Source organism: Anomalospiza imberbis, chromosome 23 (genome assembly GCF_031753505.1).
Source record: "Anomalospiza imberbis isolate Cuckoo-Finch-1a 21T00152 chromosome 23, ASM3175350v1, whole genome shotgun sequence".
In the NCBI taxonomy this organism is placed as follows: Eukaryota; Metazoa; Chordata; class Aves; order Passeriformes; family Viduidae; genus Anomalospiza; species Anomalospiza imberbis.
Genome location: NC_089703.1, coordinates 663,441 through 684,580, shown reverse-complemented (window position 1 = coordinate 684,580; position 21,140 = coordinate 663,441). Strand labels below are relative to the sequence as shown.

At 54.2% G+C, this 21,140-nt stretch overlaps 1 protein-coding gene across 7 annotated transcripts in view; it reads right to left on the bottom strand.

Moving 5' to 3' along the window:
- Positions 1-21,140, bottom strand: part of EPHB2 (EPH receptor B2) — a 152,594-nt gene that overhangs the window by 64,497 nt on the left and 66,957 nt on the right. For all 7 annotated transcript variants that reach the window (XM_068212811.1, XM_068212812.1, XM_068212814.1 and 4 more), the window contains exon 3: positions 19,583-20,267. In XM_068212811.1, coding sequence (XP_068068912.1) covers positions 19,583-20,267 — 685 coding nt within the window. The remainder of the gene's footprint in view (positions 1-19,582; positions 20,268-21,140) is intronic.

Sequence of the window (21,140 nt, the reverse complement as noted above, 5' to 3'; positions counted from 1 at the left end):
TCCTCCAGGTTGGAGCACACTTGGTCCACCAGTGGTTTGTAAAGTGGTGATGAAAACACCTGTCCCCACTTGGGGACAAACTTAAAGCACAGAGCTCCTGGTCCTGGCATGGGGTCCTGCCCAGCTGAGGAACATTTCCTGCATGTGCAGGCACCTATGCTGCCCTGAGGGCACCACCCTGCTGACCACAGACCCAGCTGGGCAAGAAAGGGTATTTTTTTGATGGGGAGATTGAAATAATTGATCCAACAAGGGAGGGATTTGACCCATTACCCCACACCTCTTTGTCTGATGCAGAAAAGCCGAGGGTGGTCGAACACTCAGGCTTGGGATCTATCCATGGGGGAATCCATGGAGGGACAGCACTGGAACAGCATAATCCCTCGAATGCTTTTTCATCTGCACAAAGGAAAGGGGTGGAGAAAGGGCGGGAGGAGAAGGGGTAAATCTGTCCCTGCAAGGCGAAGCAGTGAGAGCAGCAGGCAGAGGCTCCCTGCTGCCTCCACCCCGCTCCCACTGACATCCATCCATCCATCCCCTGCTCGGCGCTCCCAGGCGGGGCTGAGCAACTCTCACTTCCAGCAGATTAAAGCAGCTAATCTGGTTAATGAAGGCAAATCAGCCCAGTGCTGCTGCTCTTCCCTGAGCAGGGCGGGGTCAGGAGCAGAGCTCTCAGCCCGGCTGAGCCCGGGGCTCCCGGGGCGGGCGCTGAGCCGCTGGAGCTGCAGCGTCCCGAGGGGCCAGGCTGGACTGTCACCGGGCAGCACGTGTGACAGGAGGCGCCTGGGGCTCGCAGGAGCCTTCGGCCTCTGCCCCATCCCACCCTGCCAGCTCCTGGGTGCCGGATGGGACACGGAGAATTGTGGTGGGGTTGGCTGGAGCGAGGACAGGGATGCAGCAGCAGGGCTTGGGGGGGAAGCAAGGGCTGTCCTGGGATGTTGCTGTGGGTCTGCATTACAGATGGCACCAGAGCAAGGAACGAGATGAGCCTTAAGGTCCCTTCCAACCCAAACCAGTCCATGATGGGAAGGATGCACTTGCTGTCCTCAGGCCCTCCCGCAGCCCAGGAGGCAGTGGAGGGGGCATCTCTCCACCCTGACACCAGAGGCAGGAACCATTGCTGCCAAGGCTGTCGCACCTGTTTATGGACACCTCCCTCCTTCTCCACCAGTATCACCGGCTGGGCAGCCCAGTGCCTGCGACGTCAACGTGATGGGGAGGCATGGGAAGGGCTGTTGGCAGTATCTGCACAAAGGTCCCCTCAGTGGGTGCTGCCAGCAGGACCAGGGCAGAGAGGACACTGCCCACACTCTCACAGACACTGCTGGGTCTTCTCAGCACCCCTGGGGCTGGGCCCTCCCCAGCCTTGCACAGATTTGGGGTTCAGGGTCCTGCCCCTCATCCAGGTGCTCTTTGATACCCTGCTGGCTGGTCCTCAGCTAAAGCCCAACACCAAGCAATGAACCATCTTGTCTGACATGCTCCAAAATGTGGAGAAGTCCCTCATCTCATTAGCTTGCTCTAGTGGTTAATCACTTAGAAACACATGCCTATTTTTTTTAATTTGCTTAGCTTCAGTTTAACCCTACCAGTTCTTGTTATCCCTTCCTTTGGCAGATTAAAAGCCCTTTAGAGGCTGGGCTTTCCTCTTGGTAATCATCTCACCTAATCTTCATTATGAGAAGTCACCGAGCTCCTGAGCTTTTCAGTCCCCAATGGAAGGGCATTTTCCATGGCTCTTGGAACCAATTTGTCTTTCCCTGCAGCATCCTCCAAGTTTATTTTTCATGTCCCACTTGAACCTTGCAGAGCAGGGCGCTCTGCTCCCCTGGAGGCATTTCTGCTCACCTGGAGGCATTTCTGCTCACCTGGAGGCATTTTTCTGACCTCAGGCTACAGGACAGGCAAATTTTGCATTTAAATTCTTCATCTGAGATCTGGCTTGGCATGACCTCCCAAACTTCCTCCCTTGCTTCTCACTGTTTTATCAGCAGAGATTTTCCACTCCCTACCAGTTTCAGCAGGTCTGGGTACTGCTGACCCATGCTGAGCCACTCTGTCCCCTCATGCACCTGAAGATCGTATTTAGAATCACAGAATAGTTCAGGTTGGAAAAGTTCTCTGAGATCATTGAGTCCAACCCAGCACTGCCATGTCCACCACTTAAACCATGTCCCCAGGTGCCACACCAGCACTGTCCTGGGAAGCCTCTTCCTGTTTGACAACACTTGCAGTGATGAAATCTTTCCTAATATCCAATGTGAACCTTATGGCACAATTTGAGCTTTTTCCCCTAATTTCACCACTTTTTACTTGAGAAGAAATCCAAAGAGCTCAGCCTGGCCCCGGCACCCTACCAGAGCTTGCTCTACCTCCAGAGCAGATGTGGTGCTCAGGTGAAGTTGGCATCATGGTCCTGGCACAGAAGCACCCATGGCAGCCCAGCAGGGATGGTGGGAAGGCACCTCTGAAGTCTCCAGGCCACTCTCCAGCTCACAGAAAGGCTCAGTCCTAAGGGCTCAGTGCAGCTGTCTGCAGCCAAGCCTTGGAAATCCCTGAGGAAGGTGATGTTCAACATCTCTGGGAAATTCTCTGCTTTTCCAAAGCCCATCCTGAGCTTCTCAAGCTGCATCTTGTGGCTGCTATTCCTTCCTACAGGACGTGGGACCATCAGCGGGGGCCTGGCTCCTTCCCTTTTTAACGGCCCCACACAGAGCTGTGGCTGTGCTGAGATCCCTTCTTGGGTTTCCTTCCCCAGGTTCCCTCCACTGCACTGAAATCAGCTTGGGCCAAGCTCCAGCCAAAGCAGCAGCAGTTCAAGCCACATCCCTCCACCATTCCACACAGCATGTGATCCAACCCTGCTGCTCAGGAGTTGGGAAAGAGCCTCCTGAGACACAAGATAAAGGCCTCTGGCAGCCCAAGAGCACTGAGATTTGAAACAGAGGTCAACTCATCCAAAAATCCCCATCCAGCCTGAAAATCACAGAATATGCTATGCTGGAATGGACTCACAATGATCATCAAGCCAACCTCCTGCCCCTGCACAGGCACCCCAGCAATCCCACCCTGGGCATCCCTGGAACAGTGTCCAAATGCTCCTGCAGCTCTGGCAGCCTCGGGGCCGTGCCCATTCCCTGGAGAGCCTGGGCAGTGCCCATCACTCTCTGGGGAAGAACCTTTCCCTGATATCCAACCTAAAACCCTTGACACAGCTTCAGGCCATTTCCTCAGTCCTGTCAGTGCCTGCATCTCCTCTGCCCTCATGAGGAAGTTGTAACTGCGATGAGTGTCCCCTCGGTCCCCTCCTCTCCCAGTGGCATCCATCAGGCCCACCAAGGGTGACCCCACTGCACAAAGCATGGATGGCATCCCCACACAGGCACAGACTGAGGTGGATGCCAAAGATGTCAGTCCTGATGATGCTGAACAAGGGGCTGCCCTGAGCACCCCACGGGCTGGGGCAAGGGGTGACGAGTGACACGGGACAGCTCCTGGTGTCCCCAAATCAGCCAGGTTTGCCAGGGCTGCAGTCACTGGCACTGAGTGACAGGAGGATCTCCAGGTGCCGAATGACTGGGCAAGAACACGGCAAATGAAATTCAGCAGTGACAAAAGGAAACGAATGCACTTGGGGGAAAAGAGCCCTAATTATACAAACACAATGATGGGCACTAAATTAGCTATTAACATGCAGGGAGGGGATCTCGGCAGCACTAGAGATAATGCTCTGAAAACATCAGTTCAAAGCTCATCCATCATCAAAAAAAATGAGAAAATGTAAGGAATTATGAAGAAAGGAGCCCAGTGCAGAGCAGGAATGTCATTAAGCCATGCGTGGAGCCACGGCTCGAACGTGCTGGCAGCAGCGGTCACCCCGAGACAAGGGCGTGAGGGAGCTGATAAAAATGATCAGGGACACAGAGCAGCCTCCATATGGAGAGTCAATCAACTCAGAGCTTCCATGTGAAAAGAGGCCACTCAGGGAGGGATATAATGCCATCAGGAATATGGGGGACATGAATGGGAATAGATTGCTTGCAATTTCATACAGTGTGCAAGGACATATTTTTTAACATGGTGAATAATTAAATTGCATAACTTACTGCCACAGGCACCCTGGGCACTGGAAATATGAACAGCATGGCAGGGGACACGAGGAATCATCACTCATCCACCCCTCATTTCTCTACTGTCTGGCCAGTACAGAGCTCTGCAGACCAACCAACACCACAGTGCTCCTGGAAAGATCATGTTTATCCCTCACACATCGTCCTGCCCAACACATGGGGACCTCTCCCTTGGACACCTCCTGGATGTTTCTGGGTCTGCCCAGACCAACTGCTTGGCACCCCCTCTCTACCAAGAGCTGCAGCCAACAGCTTCCCAGGAGACACAAGCTGCTGGATGTCCACGCTCCAGCCCCACGCACAGCTCCTGGTGAACCACGTCAACAATGCCAACACCTGGAACTGAATGTGACAGGGCTGCCAAACAGAGAGACTGCGGGGCAAGAGAGAGATGCCATCTCCTCAGGAGAGCAGCAGGACCCTCAGCACTACAGAGACTGCACTGAGGAACCTGGACTGTGTCCCTGGAACCTCAGCATCCCATGATGTCCCACTATGAACCATGAACTCTGTCCCTGGAGCCCCGGTTTCCCATGATGTCACACTATGGACCAGATTGTGGCCCTCAGCACCCTGTGATGTCACATTATGGAGCGTGGACTGTGTCCTTGTCACCTCAGCATCTCAGACATGACCACAGGAGCAGGATCTCTGGAGCCCTGGTCCTTGCCCCTGCACTGTGTGCCTAGCCCTGCCCACCCACCCCCTGTGCTAAATCACAGTGCCTGCACGAGCATTTAAACCTGTCCTAGGAGGCTGCTCCAATCCTCTGCTGGCCTCCCAGAGCCTTCTGTGCAATAAGAAACCACCTCAAAACAGATCAAAGATGTCCACAGAGAGGCTGTCTAAGGGGAAAGAGCTTCTGGGCTTCCCATTTGAGGGGTATGTTTCCCTTCATGCTCAGCCCAGTGATTAGTGCTCTCCAGGGAATCAGAGCTGCAAAATGAATTTGAGAAGACAGAGCAGTGTCAGGCTGTTAGAGGCTCAAAAAGGATCTTGGCTCCCCTGAGCCCCAAGGCTGAGCACTTACCATTTGCATTTAACAACCAAACGCTTCCAAGGCAGGCAGAGCCCTCCCTGCCCGCCTCTCCCTCCCCGACCTGTCCCCGAGGACACCATTAGCACCTGGAAAGGGAGAAGCCACGGCCTTGGCAGCGCTCAGGCTTGGCCCCGGTGCGAGGCAGGGGCTGCACGAGAGCCAGGGCTCCGAGACAGCCTCACGCGCCGGGCTTGTATTTTTGGAAACAGCATCCCAGAGGGCTGCAGTGGATGCTGCTTGTTCTCCTGCCAGCCCTGACTGTTTTGGAAAGTTTGGTTGAGCTCCGTTTGGCTGCCTCTGAGCTATTCAAGCACAGAAAGGGGGTTACTGCTTACAGGAGGGTTCACATTTATTTTTTTCCGAGCGCGTTTTGGGTGAGGAAGCCCAGATTTGGGCAGCTGCTGCAGGAAGGCAATGCAGAGTCATGGCTAACTCAGCAGAGCTATTGAAAAGCATGAATTCAGAGCTGCGGGTCTGCTCTGCAGCCGGGCAAGAGGCACCTTCTCGGCAGCCCGAACACGTCCATTCCCACTTTCCCCCCCGCGCTCCCTCCGCGCCTCTGGCAGCAGCCGCTGTCCCCACCAGATGGAAGGTTTGGCAGAAAAAGCTGGACAGGAGCAGGCAGGGCTGCTCCAGGCTGCACCACGAGCCACCCCAGGAGCCCGGGACGCCCCCTCCTCTCCCTCAGCTGCTCGCCAGCCTAAGGCTGATCATAAAGAAACCTCTGTGCGTCTCCAGGGAAGCGGGACTCGGAGAGGGGCACAGAGCCTCCCGCAGCTGTGTGTTTGCAAACAACCCAGCTGAGCTGTGAAGAGGGGCTGAAAGCAGTAATTGTCTTTAATTAAAGGAGGTTGGAGGCATCTCAAGCTTTGACAAAAGACATTTCCAGTCTGCTAGCAGCTCCAGCACTCAGAGCCGCTGCAGCCACAACCCGGCCAGGGGTTCAAAGGCGGCGGGTGGCAGTGGGGACGTGGGGACATCAGCCCCGGGGTGCCGGTGCAGCAGGGCCAGGGCAATGCCACACACCCGCAGGGCACGAGAGAAGGGCACACCTGCACGCCAAGGAGGATGCAGGCAGCCAACAGGATTTAATACCTGGGACCCCTACAAACCTTGAGCTTGGCACCAGATGTGGGCCAGATGTGCCTGTGTGGGGACCCAGCAGCTGCCTGAGGCATCCCACCCTCCTGGTGGACCTGGCTGCACGTGGCTTTGTCCAGGGCTGTCATCTCAGCCCTGCTGGGCTCTCAGCCCTGTCCCGGTCTGCCCCGGTCCCCCCTGCTGCACACAGCCAGGCCAGACACCAAGAGTGCTGCTGCTGCCACTCCTCCTGGGCTAATTAATGAATCCTGCTTATTAGTGATCTCCCTGGGCTGGCTTGGAGTTCTGTCATGGTGCTGCACCCTTGCAAGCTCACATTGGGCTCCAAAGCCCAGCCCACAGCCTGAGCTGACACACACCAGGCCCCCACCTGCATGGATGCTGCCCCCACAAAGCCCTTTCCAGGACTAGCCCCCACTCCCAGCCATGCTCTGACCACCAGGGACATCACAATGTCTCCTGAAGCTCACAGTACCACAGCTCAGGGTAGCAAAATGTCCTCCTTCCCTCCTTTCCTCCATCCTTAGGGGCTGAGGCTCCCCAGGGAGGGCCTGTTGCCCACCATCCTCTGCTTCCTCCCTCCCACCTTTGCTTTTGGCCTTCCAGCACATCAGCGTGCAGGAAATCACTACTCTGGTTTCCATGGAAACCCCATCATGGGGGGGACACCCCCAAAATGTTTGAAGCAGTCAGTCTGGCACAGCTTTGGTGGTCCCACATGTCCTGCTACCCCACCCCTGGCTTTGCAACCCCCTCCTGAGCTCCCCCACAGCCCTTCTGAGCCCTGGGGTCAGGAAAGCTGGGATGGAGGGAGGAATTCTGCTGCCAGAGAAACATCACTGCCCCTCTTCTTGTTTACCCAGAGAAGCTGCAGCTGCCCCATCCCTGGCAGTGTCCAAGGCCAGGCTGCATGGGGCTTGGAGCAGCCTGGGACAGGGGAAGGTGTCTTGGAGATTACCAAGGCAAGGTGTCCCTTCCCATGGCAGGGGGAGCACTGCATGAGGTTGTTTAAGGTCCCTTCAACCCAAACCATCCCAGGATTCTTTAGGCAGGACTGAGCAGCAAACCTGCACCTGGATTCAGTCTGAACCCTCTGCTCAGCTCTGCACACTCTGCTCCAACTGTTTTCCCACGTGTCCCCTTCATGCCATGCCCTCACCCGCTCCATGTCTGCCTTGCACCTGGAAGTGCTGGACAACCAGCCCTTGGACAAGGATAAATCCCCACCACAACTCCTGCAAAGGTGCAGAGAGCCAAATACCCCAAAATCATGTCCCAGAGGACCCACCCTGAATGTTGGGCAGGTCCCTATGTGAATATTTTTGCCTGGGAAATCCTGGAAAGAGCAGCCATGCCCTAATTCAAGAGACACAAAAACAAACTGGGATCACTTCCATCTGTGCCAGACAGCAAAATTTTCAAGAAGAAGGAAAAAAAAAAATAAGACCAATTCTAATTATAGGGTATCATGAAGATACACACGCTCAGATTTGTCACTCTGTTTTCAGATTAGCTGTACACATGGTGACAACGTGAATGAGCACCAGGCAGAGTAACATTCCTCTCCTGCTTCATAATCCCCTTTGGAAAGCAGGAACTCCAGCCAGAGTGAGCACTCACTGAGGGTGAACCAGAGCCTCCTGCCATTTCCTTTTATAGAATCCCTGCAGTTGGAAAAGCCCTCCAAGATCATCGAGCCCAATCATTAACCCAGCACTGTCAGATCCACCACCAAACATGTTCCCAGGTGCCACATCCAGCTGTTGTTTAAGCACCTCTAGGGATGGGGACTCCACAACTGCCCTGGGCAGTCTGTGCCAATGCTTCACCACCCTTTCCATAAAGAAATTTCCCTAATATCCAACTAAATCTGCCCTGGCTCAACTTGAGTCTGTTTCCTCTTGTCCTGTCCTTCATTCCCTGGAAGCAGAGCCTGACCCCACCTGGCTGCCCCCTCCTGTCAGGCAGTTCTGCAGAGCCCGAAGGTCCCTCCTGATCCTCTTTTTCTCCAGGCTGAGCCCCTTTCCAGCTCCCTCAGCCACTCATGCTCCAGACCTTTCCCCAGCTCTATTCTTGTCTCTGGACATGCTCCAGGAAGGTCCTCAGGCCTGGATTGGAAAGCAAAGTGGAGAAAACCTCAAGATTACTTTTCCTACAACGCCTCCCTCGTCTCTTACTTTTCATTTGGTGCCACAGGTTCACTCCCAGGGTGTAAATTGAGAGTAAAACACCACCATTCCTGCCTGGATCCATGTGGGAGCTGAGGCAGGTGACGGTACCCGTGCAGGTGACAGGATGGCAGTGCTCACTGTGCCCATACCAGGACAAACAGACCTGCAAGGGCAAAGGAAGGCAGGCTTTAATCCATCATTGGGGTGCACTGCAGGGAAAGGGGGATGAGAAGCTTCTCTGTGAATGAGTCATTCCCCAAATTCTTCTATTCCTGTTTTCCCTGCTTTTCCTCATTCTATTTTATTAATGAGGCTGCACAGATGCACTGAAGGCTCAAAATTAATTTTGCTCACCGTGCTGCAAGGAAAGGTCTGCAGCAGTATTTCCACTGGGATAAACCCTCCTGAGCTTCCTGCCTTCAGCTCTGGGAATCCTCTGGGTGATGGCTGGCACGAGGGAGCAGCTCCAGCATCCACTGCCCACACAGCCTGAGGAATCACCTTCTCCTCCTCCTCCTCCTCCTCCTTCCTTGAGATCTCTGAGAGCCAAAGGTGGTTCTGTAGGATCCCAAACCACCTAGGTGGGAGTGAACAGGGAATCTGCCAAATTAATCCTCTGGGATCCTCTGTGGTGACAGCAATATGGACAGACATTGCAGAACTGTCACCAGTACATGAGATGAGGGATAAGGTAAAAGGAAGGGGAGGGGAAAGGGCAGAGAAAGGCTCGGGAAAAACAGTTGGTTTCCACTGAAATGTCTCAGGAGAGAGACCAGCCCCTCAGAAATTCCAGGTTAGGGGTCTGATGCCCAGCAATGACCCACATCCTGCCTGTTCCACACTTCGGGCACTGCCTGCAGCACCCGCCCCCATCCATCCATTCCACATGTCCCAGGGGGATGCAGACACCCTGTCCAGGAAGGGCTGTCCTGAGGGGCAGGCACAAAGAGGAACAGTGTGATGGCAACCCCTCCCTGCTGCCCAAGAGCCAGCATGGCCCTGATGCTGCACAGCCCCTTCCTCCCTCCCCCTGGAGCCTCCCGGAGAGCCTGGGCCATAAAAAGGCAGATCTGGGGCATTCCATGGAGAGTGCTGTCTGCTGTTCCTGCAGCCACTTCAGAAGCCACTACAATCTTTTCCAAAGCCATCCAGGCTGGGAGAAATGCCATGGGGAGCAAAGCAGGAGTGTTAGTCTGCTCCACAGGCTTCACTTCAGGTTCCACTTCCACTGTAACTCTGACAAACCTGGAGGATTTGGGCATTTTGGTAGTTTGAATGACAAACCCTTTCTCACATGATCATTTATTGTTCACTCTGCTCCTGTTCCTGTCCAGCTGTGGGTGTAACAACCAAAGGATGTCAGAACCCAGAATGTCCCTTGGACACTCTTGGATGTTCCGGGCCCAGGTCAGAAGCATTTGAGACCCTGGAATGCAGCCGCAGACCCCTGTGGCTTTGGACCTGATCCATGGAACAATTTACCAACTTTGCAGGAAGAACAAGAAATCACAAAAGTTTATATATTGTAGTAGAAGTAGTCACAAAATGAGAGGAAGAATTTTTGAGTGCTGTACAGGGGGGTTTAGGCCTTGTACAGAGGGGTCTGAGTTTTGTACATGGGGGTCAGAAGTTCTAAGATGGAGGGACTTGGGTGTGCCCTGTCCTCTTTCTTTCTTCTTCCTAACCTCCATGTTCTTGGTGATGTTGGCACTCACAGACTGGTTTAGAGTAGAAAGTCACCATTCAATATAGGTGATGGGCATTGAGGAAAAACTATAAACATCTAATATGTAATGTATGATATAAAAGAAGGCACTAGCCCCCTGGGTGTCGGAGTGTGCCCTTGCCTGACTGCTGAACAGACCGCAGCAGCTCAGGGAGAAATATTTTAGATAACACACAATAAACTACCTTGAGACCGGATGGCTGAAGACTACTGAGTCTTTCTTTGGAGACACGGGTTGGAGGAGAGACTTTTCCAACTTTCGGGCCACCCCAGCCAGGGGGTGAGGCCTGACAACAGAACAACAGACCCCACAAAAGGACTCTTGGGATCATAATGTTTTGGAAATTGCTGGCTGTGGTTTCAGCCTTAACAATGGTTTGAACACAGGGTCTCTGTGAGCTCCAGAAGTGCCAATAGTCTGAAAGTGCCAATAGACTCTAAAAGTAGGAGGCTGTCATCACTGAAAACTGTCAGTGCCCAAATCCTGAAGATATTTCCTCAAAATGCACTTTGAATTTGCTCCTGGTCATAGAAGCTATTTCCAGCCTGTGATCTCCAAGGGGGCCCTCACTTCACAGTGCAGGGATCCCATCCCCGGCTGCTGCTGCAGCATCACTGTGGAACCCGCAGCCCTTCATGGAGCTGGGGGCCAGTCCAAGTGCCTGGGGAGCAGAACCATACACTCAAGCATCAAGACTCCCACTGGCCAAGTGAAAACATCAGTTTCTGCTAAGGTCTCTCTGGTGTCTAACACAAGGAGCAAAGCCAAAATCTCTGGGTTACCTCAAAGGACTCCGTGAAGATGCCAGCTCCCTGGCAGGTGTCATTTCAACATGCTGAGGAGAAGAAGAGATCTCAGTTTTTGAAGATCTTGCTGCAGAAACCTGGAAAGGCTTCACAGGTTGTCACAATGTGTTCACACAGGTCCCCTTTTGGGTGCCAACGCACAGAGCTGGTGGCTCCAGGTCTGACCACAACCTTTTCCTGCCTCCCCACTCCCAGGCTGCTTTCCAGACCCAATAACTTCTAATTTCCCGCTCATGCTATTCTCTGTTCCCCATTTTCTAGTCTTCAAGACCTGCCATCCTGCAAACTGCCGGTTTCTCTGGTACTACAGCCAGTTTCCCCACTACCTGGACTCCAGCAAAAGCATTCAAGCCAGGTGGACAGGGGGCTGCTGCCCCATGGGAGGAAAACTCCTGCTGGAGCTCACAGCAGGGACAAGTCAAGGATGTGCTTCAGAGCCTCTTCTGTTTAAGCTCTTGGGAAGCATCCAAAGAAGGTCCTCAAGGATGGGGAAGGGTCTGGAGGGGGAGGCAGAAGGTGTTTTAAGTTCCAACCACCCACACAAGAACTGGGCATCATAGAGCAGCATCACCAATCTTAAGGTCTCCTTCAAAACATGACAGTAAAAGTGTATTTTCCTTGGCCAAACCTAATTAAACCTCGTTTGAAGTTTGGTCTGTGTTAACAGAGCCATTGTATGAGCTATGAACACTTTGATTCAATTTCCCGACCTTTATGGGGACTTTTCTGTACACTTCCCAGTGATAGATTACGTTTCTAAGGCATAAGGGGAACAATAACAAGTTTCCTTGGAGCTAATTAAGCTAATCATGGTTTATAGATTAAATTCTCTGTAAGGTTTTTACCTAGTGTGGCTAAAATCAAAGAGCTGTGCTCTAACTGAGCACATCTGACTCATCTGACGTCAGACAAACTTTACTTCAGCACAGAGAATGTTGGAGAGTATTTCCCAAAATTCAATGGACAACACAATCTCTTGGCTTTGGCCCAACTTGCTGAAAAATTTCAAATGAAAATGAAAAAAATACTCAAAAGCAGTATTTTCTCCAATTTTCCTCAAGTTATATATGATGAAGAATATTCTCCTCTTGCCCTATAAAAATTCAGTACCATGAGGAATTCAAGGAAAAATCCTCCTTCTTCCCCCCAAGATCTCTGAGAGAATTCAATCAAAGGAAAAAACTAATGGCAAAAACCCACATTCCCTTTATTTTATGGCATTAATGAGTTAAAATCCTGGAATCCTGGGCCTGAATCCCAGCTATTCATTCCAGCTCCTATTAATGTTTACCACTTTTCTCAGGAAAAAAAAAAAAGTGGGGGGAGGGGGGAAAGGGAGGCCAACGAAGGAGAGAGAGGAATAAATGCTGCTCTCCCACCGGCGTCAGCACACGATGCTGCCAGAGCTGCTATTCCCTGCTCACATGGGTGTAGCAGCACCAGGAATGTGGTGTTTGATCCAAAATGCTGTTTCATCTGTAAAAATAAGTTAGGGGGAGATTTTCTCCTGGGTACACATCAGCTCCAGGAAAGCACCTGTGTTACGGAGTGTCCCTGTGCCCCAGAGGGACAGAGGGGACAAGAGGGGACACTACCCCCAGGAATGCTTTCACTCCCCTCCCCACATCTCCTCGCTGATCCCAGCACAATGGGATGGAGGGAGCAGCCCATCCTAGAATGGGAAGGGGGGGCAGAGACCATCCCTGCAGTTCTGTGTGATCTTCAAGGTCCCTTCCAACACAAATCATGGTGAGACCCTGAGCAGATGGATGAAGGAGCTGGGGCAAAGGGTCTGGGAAGCAGCAGCTGTGGCAGATAGTGTCAATGCACAACTCCACCATGTTTCTCTGAGGAATGGCCATCATTTCCATCAGTAAACTCCTACTGGGTTTTGCTGGACCTGATATCTTCATCCTTTCCTCCAACCCAAGGGATTCGTGACCTGCCCACGCTGATAAATGAGAAGATGCTGTTCACTGGGCTCCCATGGGCTGCTCCCAGGCCATCTCGTGCATCCTGCCGAGGTCTTTCCTACACCATCGCAGCGGGGCTGGGAGAGCTCTGCAACCTCCTGCTGCTCAAAATCCACTCTCATGTCCTGGAAAACCCCATCTCCTCCCTTTCTCTGTAGAGAAAATACTTATGTGGAAGCTCTCAGTCCATTCTTTGTCTTGAAAGCAAAATGAGAAAGGAACTCTCATTTCCTTTGTTTGCCAAGAAGGTGTAGCTCCTCAGAAGCTGCATTTCCTATTTAAGCTGAGTGGTCCATCTCCCTCCTCTGGTAGCACATCTTTTGCCTCACTCCTGGACCATGTGTGATCCTCCCTGTGAGATCAGCATCTCTTGGGGCATCACATCACCAGCAAATCAATACCTCAACCCCCCGGTCTGACATCCCCTTGCTCTGCCAAGCTCCCCTGGGTCCCATTCCAACCTCCCAAAGCCCAAACTCCAAAAGAAATGTGCAGAGGACAAGCACCAGGCAGGTGTGGAGTGGCTCCCAGTGAGCAGCTGCAGTCTCCACCACCACCCTAATTGGACTGACAACATGGAGAGGTCAGCAAGAAGAATCAAAGCCATGGAAAGAAAGACGCTGTATTCTTGCTTCCCAGACAGAGAGGGAGGAGAGGGAGAAGCCCCAAAAGCAGTATCCAACAATGCCACCGAGCCCCAGCCGGCTGGGAGCATTCAAATTGTCAACAAGCCTGTAGAAAAGGCAGACAAATTCCTGTTTTGTACTTGGGAAGGAGCCAGGTGATGTAATCATCTTTGAGGATGATGGTGGAATACTTTCCATTCCAGCAGTAACTCAAGATGTTAAATAGCAGCCACTAAAGTTAAACATTGCTAAATCAGCCTGTCAGGGCAGCACCTACCTAAGGGGGTATAGGTGATGGACTGGGGCACACTCAACGCTCACTTTCCACACACTGTGAGGCAACAGGGTGTTTCAGAGATGGAGGAAAAAGCTATTTGCTAAATGAGGCAGTTGTGGCTATTTTAGGGTTGCAACATCAGTACCAGTCAAATAAGGCTGTGAGAGCTCTGGGACTAGGTCAGCGAGGTATTAAAGGAAGGGAGGGATAGTAGTGCCAACCTGTGTGCACTTAGGGAAAACAGATTAAGGCAAATTAGCCTTGTATGGGTTTTTGATGCAATTACAAGATTGACTGGGGGGGTAATGGCATTAATATCACACACCCAAACCTCTGCAGAGCCTTTCCCTGGCTAACACATGGGATATTTTGATTCTGAAATCAGTGACTCCACCGACACCATGGGACATCCTCGATGAATTAAAACTTGGCAGGCAGACACGGCGCGGCCGGAGATCCGAGCGGGGCTGTTTCTGCTGCAGCCAACAAATGTGGTTCAATGCCTCTGGGCTGTTTAACATTTTTATCAATGACCCAGGAGAAAGCCCAAAGTGTTCCCAATAAAGTTAGCTGTTGACATGGAAGCTGTGGTGTGGTAAATACTGAGAATGATGGGTTCCCGATCCAGCAATCCCAACGCCCTGGGGAACTGGGCACAAGCAAGGAACGTGCATTTCAGTACAAACGTGTCAAATCACACCTACAGGGACAAGGATGCAGTCCCAGTTCTCCCAGTCCCACAAGAAAGGAAAGGAACCTTCAAAAGCACCCATAAAATGGTTAAACAAAGGGGGGATGCAGGCAGAGGGAATCTCAGCATCCCCTCTGGCATGCAGCTGATCGCCATGAGCGTGGGGAACTGGATCTGCCAAGGGAAAGGCTAAAGCAGCGCCAAGGGCTGGGAAGAGCCAAAAATGTTGGCTGAATACCTTACCAGAGGAGCAGGGGCCAAAGATTACCCTTAAACAGGCACAAGGAGCACAGGGGTGTGGCGATGGATGAAGCTCTCTGAGGTGGGAGTGCCAGGCCCAGCAGAGTAAGAAGGCAGGGACAGCCTCTGGAAGCATTTAACGGGCAGTTCTCTGTCTCTGGAAACATTTCCAGAACAATTGGCTGTATCTGCTCCAGTTAACCAGGAATGCTTCCTGGAAGAACTCGATTACCCCTAGAGCCTTACAATGTATTGGCTGGGTCCAGCACTATCACAGGAGGCCCAGACCCAAAACAGGCACAGAGCCATAAATAGCCTTTTATCATGAAAACATCACGTCCTCATGGGCCGTGACTGTGAGACAGCTTGGACAGGCCCTGCTCCAGCACATTGGGAAGCTGCTCTCAGCCCTCAGCACATACTTGGCCCCCTCCAAATCCCAAGTACAGCTTGGCTGCTTCCCACCCTCTGTGCTAGAGGGATGGATCAGGGTCCTTGTCACACGTGCTTGTCACGCCTGAGCCCACATCACCCACACCTGGTGGGGTGGTGGCAGATCTGCTGCCCTGGACATCAAAATCATGGCAGGGAAAGGGACCTTGCTGAGCTCTGGGGCTCCCCTCGGGGCAGGGGGCCAGCTCCACCTTAAGCTGCAAAATCAGAGAATCCCAGAATGGTTTAGGTTGAAGGGACCTTAAAGCTCATCCAGTCCCACCTCCTGCCATGGGCAGGGACACCTTCCACTATCCCAGGTTCCTCCAAGGCCTGTCCAACCTGGCCTTGGACACTTCCAGGGATGGAGCAGCCACAGCTTCTCTGGGCAACCTGTGCCAAGGCCTCACCAGCCTCACAGCCAGGAATGCCTTCTGAATAGCCCATCTATCCCTGCCCTCTGTCCACTTGAAGCCATTCCCCCTTGTCCTGTCCCTCCATCCCTTGTCCAAAGTCCATTTCCAGCTCTCCTGGAGTCCCTTTAGGCACTGGAAGGGGCTTTGATGTCTCCCTGGAGTCTTCTCCAGGTGAACACCCCCAGCTCTCCCAGCCTGGCTGCAGAGCAGAGGGGCTCTAGTCCTTATATAATCTCTGTGGTCTCCTCTGGACTCACTCCAGCAGCTCCACGTCCTCCTGATGTTGGGGACCCCAAAGCTGGAGGTAGCATTGCCGGAGGGTCTCACAAAAGCAGAGCAGAGGGGCGGAGAACAGAGAAGAGAGCCAAGGAGAAGACAGCTGCCAGCCTGAATCTGACTTGGTTTCTCCTCTTCCCATCAGGTCACCAGCTCCTGTCCTCCTCAGAAAGGCCTGTGACCCTAAGGGATGACACCACATGTGTCTGACAGCGAGTGTCACCACCAGCTTCTGCAGGGCAAAACCACCCCTTGTCACCCCAGCAAGACTAGGACTCCCGGTGCTCAGTGCTGCAGGAGCACAACAAAGAGAATGCAGGGACCAGAGATCCCCTGCTGCGAAGGAGAGGAGCTGCAGAAGGGATGAAGGGCTGAACTGCTGGGAGCAGCAGCCATCAGCTGCTGTCCCTGAGCAGGCACAGGCCGTGCAGGCAGCGTCCATCCGCTGTCCAGCCGGCCCGGCAGCACAATGGCTCTGCCTCCGCCGTGGCTGAGCGGAGCCAATGGATACGGGAGGCAGAGGGAGAAACGCGCTCAATGTGCTGCATGGGAGGGACGGGGAGGGGAGGCGAGGGGGGAGGCGCAGACAAAGAACAGGGAGATGGAAGGAGAAAAGCAGGCAGGGAGCAGAAGGTGAAGCGGGGAGGACGGGGCTGGGGGAGACGCGTGTGTGCAGCCCCTCGCCAGCGAGGAGCTGGGGAGCGAGCGGAGAGCAGCGCAGAGCAGCGGGCAGCCAGCCCCTCGCAGGGCCCTGAAGGAGCGGCGAGCCAGGCCCAGCGAAATGAAAATCTCTTAACCACACAGAATTGTTAACTGCCCCCAAATCCTTTTGTGCTGGGGCTGAGAGCTTAGAAGAGCTTAAGCTGTTAGATGCATGAACTTCCTCCATAAATATCCCTTGTGCACACTGCCGCGAGCAGGCTGGCGCGCTATTAGCCAGATGAAAAACCCAGTGGAGGAAATGAGCAACTCCTTCCAGCTGCACAGAGGGGTTGTCCATTCCTTGGGATGCCCTTCTTCACCTGCACCCTTTGGTGGGGCAGGACCGTGTCCCCCCATGCTCTCTGCCACGTCCTGTTTGGGCGCCTGAGTGTGTGAGAGAGCTTCGCCCCCAAAGCCAGCTCAGATTTGCTATTGTTTTTCTTCTGGAAAGGGGCCCAGATTCCCTCCCACCCCTGGAAACACGAGCAAACCTGCCAGCCACATGTAGGAGTGAGTCCCCCAAGCCAGGCGGCTCCTCCGCTGCCTCCGCAGGGACCAGGGGCAGGAACCCGGGGGAAGGAGGGCAGGGATGCAGGGATACATCCCGCAGGTCCTTCCCGAGCAGAGCTGGGGCGACCAGCCCCTTCCCAGCCCTTTGTGGGGCTCACTGGGAGGGCTGGGAGAGGACGGGGATTCCATGGCTGTCCTGCCAACTCTGTGACTGGCTCTCCTCCCAGTCCCCACTCCTCTTCTGGGGGCTGCCCGGCAAAAATGGAGGGGCACAATCCTGGGGTCCCATCCAACCCTGATTCCACCCCACATGAGAAGGGGAAGGGAGAGAAGGAACGAGGAAGGCAAAGGCAAAGACCAAAGGAAAAGGGAAAGAAAAGAAGAGGGAGAGAAAGGAATAGGAAGGAGAAGAAAAGGTGAATAGGAAGGGGAAGGAAAGGGGAAGAAGGAGGGGAAGGGGAGATGGAAGGGGAAGAGAAAGGGAAAGGAGAAGGGGAAAGGTGAGGAGAACGGAAAGAAGAGGAGAAAAGGGAAAGAGAAGAGGAAAGAGAAAAGGAGGGGAAGAGGAAGGGAAAAGCAAAAGAAAAAGGGAAGGGGAAGGAGAAAGGAAGGGGGAAGGGAGGCAGCCCCGGAGCCAGCTGCCCCACGGAGACGATGGGCTGCGGCCACCGCGTGATTAACGAGGGCGGGGAGCGCGGGGCCGGCGCACGCCAGCACCGGCTGCAGAAACAGCTGCCGAGGTACCGGACCTCCCAAAATCCTGCTGCTGCTGCTGCCCAGACAAAGAGGGACCGGCCTTTCCCTCCTGCTCCTCCCTCCGCCTCGGCCCCCGCTCCTGCCTGCTCTGCTCCCCCCTGCCCTGCGGGGACGGGGCTCTGCAGGAGGGGTCCTGGGAGCCCCGGGGCAAGCGAGGGGACACCAGGCTGGGCTCGCAGTGCCACCGGGGAGCTCCCCAAGAAACCCCGGCTGCATCACGGCAAAGCACTGTGCAGGGCTGGGTCTGCTCCGGGAAAAACCAGGCTGAGGTGGAAAACCTGCCATGAATCACTGGGGCTTTCTGGTGTTGCTACAGATGCTTCACTTGGGAGTTGTAAAACCCCCGTCTGCCCTTCGAGGCAGGGATTAGCCGGGCTCAGTTTCCAGCAGTACTTCCTTGCTGTCCCCATCCCCATCCCTGCTAAGGCTGTAAGACACTTGATCTGCCCGAGCTCGGTGGGAAGAGGTGTTCAGTGGCTAAGTGTGGAGTAGCTGAAATAATGGATATTAAATGATCCCCCAGCACACCAGGACCTGAATTTTGGTGCATGAGCAGCCCATCCACCAGCAGCAGCCATGGAGCCCTCTCCAAGGGGACCATACAGCCTGCAGTCCCTTCTGAGCACAATCACATTGTCCATTCCCCTCTCCAGTGTGTCTGTCTCCCACTACCAGCACCTTCTTCATGCTTGGTTCTACCTGGCCAACTCTTCACAGCCAGAAGAGAGGAGACACAGCTTCTCTCTTGGCTCTGCAGTGGCCACCGATGGATCTCAGAAGCCCTGGCTCTGCTTGGAGTGTGCCAATCCTATCGGAACCACTGAGAGATTTGGACATTCAGCCAGGACAGGGGAGAAAGATCCTGTTTGCCAAACTCTGTGGTTTGCTCCACGCATGGCACAGCTGCAGGTGCCCATCACACAGCTCTGGGGTCCCCACCTCCCTCCCAGCAGCCCTAGGAGCTCTCTTCTCAACCTTCCTGAGCCCATGTATGACTGGACAGGAGCACAGACATCAGTTCAGGGAGGGGGGTGCTGAGCTGAGCCTCTTGCTGGCCTGGGACCACGCTGGCTCCATGGTGCTCATCTGAGCTCAGCAGGCACTCATGGAGTCTGCTTTGAACATCCACAGGGGCAGGAGAACATCTACAGAGGCAGAACATTTATAGGGTAGGAAACCTCTAGTTGTTGAGGAGTGCAGGGACCAGGTAGCTCTGAACAGGCCATGACCGTGTCCCACCCTGGGCCATTTGCACCTCACCAAGAAAACACTGTAGACAACTTGCTCCCTCCCACTGCACCCTTTTGGGACCCTGCACTCCCACTCCCCTCATCCAAGAAGAGATTCAGCCCATGCCAAAGCACACAGCAAAACCAACAGCATAACAGCCCCAGTATTTTGGAAGGCAACTGCAGATTGGTGACATGCACCACACGTGTGCCTCCAAAACCTGGAGAACATGGACGGCACCAGCAACAGGTGCCAGCTCTGAACCCAGTAGCCCTGGGGACCCAGAGGTCATGCACAGTGTCTGCAATGGACGGATGAGCCTGGGGCAGGAAGTGAGGAGCTGGGGAAGGAGTCAGCCCCCACACATGCCCCTCTGCCACCCCTGCCCAAGGAGGTCCCTCCCAGACGGTTCATGCAGATCCCAGATGCAAATCCCAAGTGACCCCAGCAGCAGAGGAGAACCCGCGGGCCGTGGTTACCTCTGCAGACGGTCCCGTTCTCCACCGACTCGTAGCCGGCCCGGCACATGCAGCGGCCGATGGGCACCAGCCACTCGCCGTCACCGTTGCAGTACAGCTTGATGGGCACGTCCACCTCCTCGGCATTGGCAATGCACGTGCCCCTGGCTGCCACCAGCGAGGTGCTCTCTGCTCCCGACAGGGTTTCTTGGAAGACGGCCCCGTTCTGGATCACACGGGGACATTTGCGGTAGAAGACACGGACGGCAATCAGGGACATGCAGCCCCCATAGTCCTGGAAGGCCAGGTAGAAACCATTCTTGGAGACAGGTCCAAAACTGCGCACCTCAGTGTTGATCTTCATCACCCGTCCACCTAAGTCCACCTGTGAGAAGCTCTCATCAGCAGCAATTGTGTCCACCTTCATCCAAGGATTCTCCATCCAGTTAGGAAAAGTCTTGGTGGCCGAGTCAAAGTCTGACTCGAAATAGTACAGGTTAAAAGTCTCCTTACAGGAGCCTGGGACATTGGGGATGCTGCTGCAGTCCCGGACAGAAAATTTCATCTCCACGTGGATGCGGTGTGCTCCTCGCCTGCGGATGTACTTGGTCCGGAGCCAGTTGTTCTGGCTGGATTCAAAGACGTTGCACACCTGGTAGGTGCGGATCGTGTTCATGTTCTCATCGTACCCACTCACCTCTTCCCACTGCGGGCAGGACACAGACAGTCAAGGGGCTGCTCTGAACAGGTGCTCTCCACCCTCCTCACCTCCTCCCATCCCCACTGTGTGCCACGTAGGCTCTGCCAGCACCAGCTGCCCCTTTCCATGCCCACCCCATCCCATAGGCTGTCCCAGAGTGCCTAGCACCTCATCCCAGCACCCCCCTGCAGGTGCCCTGTACCTGCCTGGGCAGAGCCCGACCCACACCATGCCCCAGGCAGGCTCCACACTGTGTGGACAAAGGGGCCTCTCAGGGCCACCTCGCTGCCACTAGCACCATGCTCCATGCCTGGATTCAGGGTCAAGCCTCTCTGCTGCTGGAGAGACAGCAAGGCCACTGCTCTGCAGAAATGGTTTCAGTAGGGACTGTGCCCATGGCTGCACTGCACAGCTGTGCCTCTGGCAAAGAACACAGTGCCTTTAAGCACAGGGATTCCCACCAGTGCCACAGACATGGCAAACAGGACCTGCTTCCTCAAAGCCATAAAACCTCCTGCCTGGCTGCAGCCAGTGCCTCTTCCCAGGGCATGATGGGACCATGGCCAATCCTGCTGTGTTCCCAAAAAGGGAGGTGCTGGGTAAGTCCCACTGGAGCCCTCATCCTTGCCCCTTCGACGGTCAATGCTTTGGGGCTCCTCCAGCAGGTGTGTTCAGGTCCCAACCCCAGCTGTCCTGAACTGGATCTATGGGATGCAGACATGCCTACGAGTTATGCCATGACAGCAACATCCTTCTCAGCAAGACAGCTCAGAGCTGACAGATTTCCCCATGGGAAGCTGTGCCTAGCTCTCCCCAGCTGACTGACTCTGCCAGCTCTGGAGGACGTTCTGTAGAGTTACAGAGAATATCCTGAGCTGG